At 54.4% G+C, this 4,064-nt stretch overlaps 2 protein-coding genes across 2 annotated transcripts in view; one reads left to right on the top strand and one right to left on the bottom strand.

Annotated features, from left to right (window-relative positions):
* The window catches only part of PSMD13 (proteasome (prosome, macropain) 26S subunit, non-ATPase, 13), an 11,633-nt gene extending 10,671 nt beyond the window's left edge, over positions 1-962 (bottom strand). Inside the window, exon 1 of the mRNA XM_009880570.1 lies at positions 886-962. Coding sequence (XP_009878872.1) covers positions 886-962 — 77 coding nt within the window. The remainder of the gene's footprint in view (positions 1-885) is intronic.
* Positions 917-3,303, top strand: SIRT3 (sirtuin 3). Its single transcript, XM_009880563.1, has 6 exons — positions 917-1,112; positions 1,462-1,694; positions 1,857-1,957; positions 2,169-2,330; positions 2,714-2,923; positions 3,247-3,303. Exons 1-6 carry the CDS (start codon positions 970-972, stop codon positions 3,265-3,267), a joined length of 870 nt encoding a protein of 289 aa, XP_009878865.1. The 5' UTR covers positions 917-969; the 3' UTR covers positions 3,268-3,303.
* The last annotated feature ends 761 nt before the right edge of the window (positions 3,304-4,064 follow it).

The raw sequence follows: 4,064 nt of genomic DNA, 5'->3' as shown, positions 1-4,064 counted from the left end.
CTGATGCCCCACCGGGCCTCTGCACCGGGATGCCGAAGGGAAGGAACCAGTACTGTTGCGATGAAAGCATGGGATGGAGGACGTCACCTCTCTCCATCTGTAAGCCAGAGCTGACCTGGGAGCTCGAAGAGTAGAGAGATTTACCAGAGAAACATTAGCGTTTACCGATTGTGTATTTAGCTCCCCGGGAACCTGGTCTGACGTCGACCACACTGGGGCCACAGTCGACACTTGGAGCTCGGTAATTGCTGTTTGTGGATTGCCAAAGTCCAGCAGCTCTCTCTTGGCTCTTCGCGTTCCCACGCCTTCTCTGGACTCCTCATAATGTCCTGCACTAGCAAGCACTAATTGTCTGGGGAGAAGCTGTTCCTTGAGATGATAATGACTGTTCTCATCCCCATCTGTGCATAGTGCTGACCTATGATTCCTTTAGGCGTTTGCCATTTACACATGGAGCTCTCTCAAGGCAGACCCTTTGGGGGAAAACAGAGAAATTAAAATGTCTGTGCTAACCTGGGCAGCGTTCTCCGAGGGTGACCGCATCACCCTGTTAGAAACTTCTTGAAAACTCAGAACGTAGAGAAAGTCTTCCATATCCCAAGATCAGTGTAAATCAGCCATGAGACTTGTGAGTACCAGTGCCACTGTTCCCACAGCCCTGTATCCCACCCCCTGTCGAAAAACACCCCTCTTATAGGGGTACCAGTGACTTGGTATTTTTAGATCTGTGTAAGAAAGCGCAATGGAAATTAGACTAACAGTTAAGCTTTCTCCTTGCTAAGTACTAGCACACAGTCCTGCTGATTGAAGAGCAGTCTGCAAAATTCTTGGGGCAGTTTTCTCCTCCCGAGCAGTTTTTGGCTGAAGTCGCTGTCAGTACGCTACCTGCTGTGCTTTCTCTCTGTTTCGAGCAGGATCCAAGGGAGCAGACCCTTCTCTTTGTCTGCTGCTGCCAGAGCCATTTTAGGAATGGGCAGATGGGGAGATGATGGTGGGAAGCAGAAGCTCACCCTGCAGGATGTGGCAGAGCGAATTCGGAAGAAGGAGTGTCGCCGGGTGGTGGTGATGGCTGGCGCTGGGATTAGCACCCCCAGCGGCATCCCGGATTTTAGGTAATACTTCCATCTTTCATTTGTCCTTTTTCAGTGCTGGGAGGGACGAGATCTTCAGTTTAGATAAAGCCAGTGCCTGGTCCTCCTCTCGCCCCTCCATTCCGTTTGTCTGTCTGACTGGGGCACACCTCTGCAGCCAGGAGAGGGTGGGGTGGCAGTGGAGCAGGGATGCGAAGCAGGTTCTCCTTCTGTGCAGAGGTAGTTTCAGCTGCTCTCCTGACATGCAATGGACAGCACAAAGCGGGCAGAGAGAACCCAAGGACCTGGCTGTCTGCTCTACCGCGTCTTGGTATGGTGGGTGGCATCTCTTCCTGCATTCTGACTGCCAGCCCCTCTCCTCTCTCTGCAGGTCCCCGGGGAGTGGCCTCTACAGTAATCTTGAGCAGTACAACATCCCGTACCCAGAAGCCATCTTTGAACTGATGTATTTCTTTGTCAACCCTAAGCCCTTTTTCACTTTGGCCAAGGAGCTCTACCCTGGCAACTACAGACCCAACTACGCCCACTATTTCCTGAGACTCCTGCACGACAAGGGGCTCCTCCTGCGCCTCTATACCCAGAATATTGACGGGCTGGAGAGAGGTGAGTGTTCTCTTCCCCATCTCTCAGCCGTAGAGCATTGGGAAAAGATGAGGGTGAGAAGCAGAATAGGAGGCAGGGCTGGGGAAAATGCCCAGTGAATGTGGAGCTTCTGGTTCGGTCACCTCACGCTGAGCTGGTCCTCTCCCATGCGCTGTGTTCCAGTTGCTGGGATCCCTCCTGATAGACTGGTGGAAGCCCACGGCACCTTTGCCACTGCCACTTGTACGGTCTGTCGAAGGAAGTTCCCAGGAGAGGACTTCAGGGTGAGTGGTTGCAGCTGGGCATTGACACATAAATTAATGCAAGAAGAACCTGTTTGCAGGCCTGTTATTTTGCCCTCAGGGCCAAGAGGTTTTATTGGAGGGAACCAGACTTGGGGCAGGATGTTGCAGTGAGGATGTGTTGTGGTTCTGACCCTGCTCGTGCAACTGTGTGTTCTCCTGTAACGAGCGGTGTTGGGTGCTCTTGCTTCAGGGGGACGTCATGGCAGACAAGGTCCCTCACTGTCCTGTCTGCACTGGAGTCGTCAAACCTGACATTGTGTTCTTTGGTGAGGAGCTCCCGCAGCGCTTCTTCCTGCACATGACAGACTTCCCCATGGCAGACCTGCTTTTCGTCATCGGAACATCCCTGGAGGTCCGGGACTAAGGGAAAGCCCTGCTCACAAGGAGAAAAAGGCACACAGAAAACGGGGCCTGAGGGGAGAGAGGGTTTAGAGGAGAAGGCGAGACACCGGGTTAATGAGGTAAAATGCAAGATGGCAGGGTAAGAAGTAGGGTGCATGTACTCTGGGACCCTCTGAAAACCCTGTGTGCTCCTGGTAAAGGTGGGCACCTGGAGACTAAGTGGTGAGTTTTCCAGATAACTGGTGACATCCATAACCTGTTCCAAGCTGGGGTAGCATAGCCCATGGTGGGAGGACTGTTAAACACAGCGGTTACAAGCGTAGTGTGTAGTGAATTCATGCCTGTCAGCGGGGTGACTGTCCCTCTCTGCCCCTTCGGGCTGCCTTCCTTCAGGTGGAGCCCTTTGCCAGCCTGGCAGGAGCCGTCCGCAGCTCTGTTCCCCGCGTCCTCATCAACAGAGATCTCGTGGGACCCTTTGCCTGGCAGCAACGCTACAACGACGTAGCCCAGCTGGGGGACGTCATCAGCGGGGTCGAGAAGCTGGTGGAGCTGCTGGACTGGAATGAAGAGATGCAAACACTAATTCAGAAGGAAAAAGAAAAGGTGGGAAAGGGCTCAGAGCCCTGTCTGCCTCCCGCAGCCTTCTCATTCCTTGTGCTGGAGTTATTCCAGGGGGAGTGGGTTTGTGCTTGCTGGGGTTGGACTTGCACCACAGATATTACGATGCTTGCAGTCGGTGTTCAGAGAACAGTTTCTCCCTTGGTTTAATGTGTGTGCTGCTCCAAATCACTGATGGATGAAGCTGGTGCAAATGTGGTAAAGTGTGAAAAACAAACTCCCCCTTGCTCTGGGATTTTGGTGCTCGGAAGCCGCGCTGGAAGGTTTGAAACACCTTAGCAAACCCTGTGTGGTCTTTCTATTTTCAGCTGGATGCAAAAGACAAATAGGACAGCTGGCTCCCTGCTGCTGGAGCGCGATGTTCACCTTGAAAAGGAGATGTTGTCGTGCCCAGCATGGGCAGAGGAAGAGATGACGGCAGGGAGCTGTGGAAGCGGCGGTGGGGCTCTGCAGCAGCAGATCTGCACAGGCAGGGCAGGAGGGGATGCTCGTGGCTCAATCCAGGCTGGAGGCGGCGCAGAGGGGCCCTCACCCGCGAGGGGAGGGAAGCCCAAATGCTGAGCTGCAAACAGGTTCTGCACATGACGGCTTTCCCACCTGAGACTTCAGAACAGTTGATGCAGCCACCGAGCACTGTTCCCTCCTCCTCTCTCATTTCGGCACCCACTAGGAGGGACGATCCTCTTCCACGGCACTGGCTGTCACCCCATCAGCACGCTGTTTGACCGCATCCAGCCACGAGAGCTTCACCAGGAAGTGGCCAGGAGCCCACGGGCTCGCACCAGCGTGTCGGAGGAGCTGTGCATCTGCAGCTTGCCGTTTGGCTCTCCCTCCTCAGCCATCCAGCCGCGGAGACCCTCGGAGCGCCCAGTGTGTGAGGGGCAGGAGCTGAACATGCCAGGAAGGTCAGGCCTGAGGCAGGACAGTCTGGAGGGAGTTTTCCAGCTCCCCACACCGGCCTGAGCACCTACCAGCTCCCTTCACAGCTCCTCCTCAGACGGTTTTCTCTCAGCCATCACCTTTCAGCTGCTACAGACTTACAGTGTTTATTCTCCAAATAAGATCACTGCTAATCAGAGGACAAATGCCGTCGTGGGGGGAACTGTCCCCATGCCTGTTCAGGCAT

Source organism: Charadrius vociferus, unplaced genomic scaffold (assembly GCF_000708025.1).
Source record: "Charadrius vociferus isolate BGI_N301 unplaced genomic scaffold, ASM70802v2 scaffold843, whole genome shotgun sequence".
In the NCBI taxonomy this organism is placed as follows: Eukaryota; Metazoa; Chordata; class Aves; order Charadriiformes; family Charadriidae; genus Charadrius; species Charadrius vociferus.
This window is presented reverse-complemented; position numbering and strand designations above follow the sequence as displayed.

What these genes read in the sequence shown, in the direction of transcription:
- SIRT3 (XM_009880563.1), top strand. Translation starts at nt 970, where the DNA reads ATGGGCAGATGGGGAGATGATGGTGGGAAGCAGAAGCTCACCCTGCAG. An exon ending in AGCGGCATCCCGGATTTTAG is followed by an intron (nt 1,113 to 1,461) that starts GTAATACTTCCA and finishes CTCTCTCTGCAG; the next exon opens with GTCCCCGGGGAGTGGCCTCT. An exon ending in TCATCGGAACATCCCTGGAG is followed by an intron (nt 2,331 to 2,713) that starts GTCCGGGACTAA and finishes GCCTTCCTTCAG; the next exon opens with GTGGAGCCCTTTGCCAGCCT.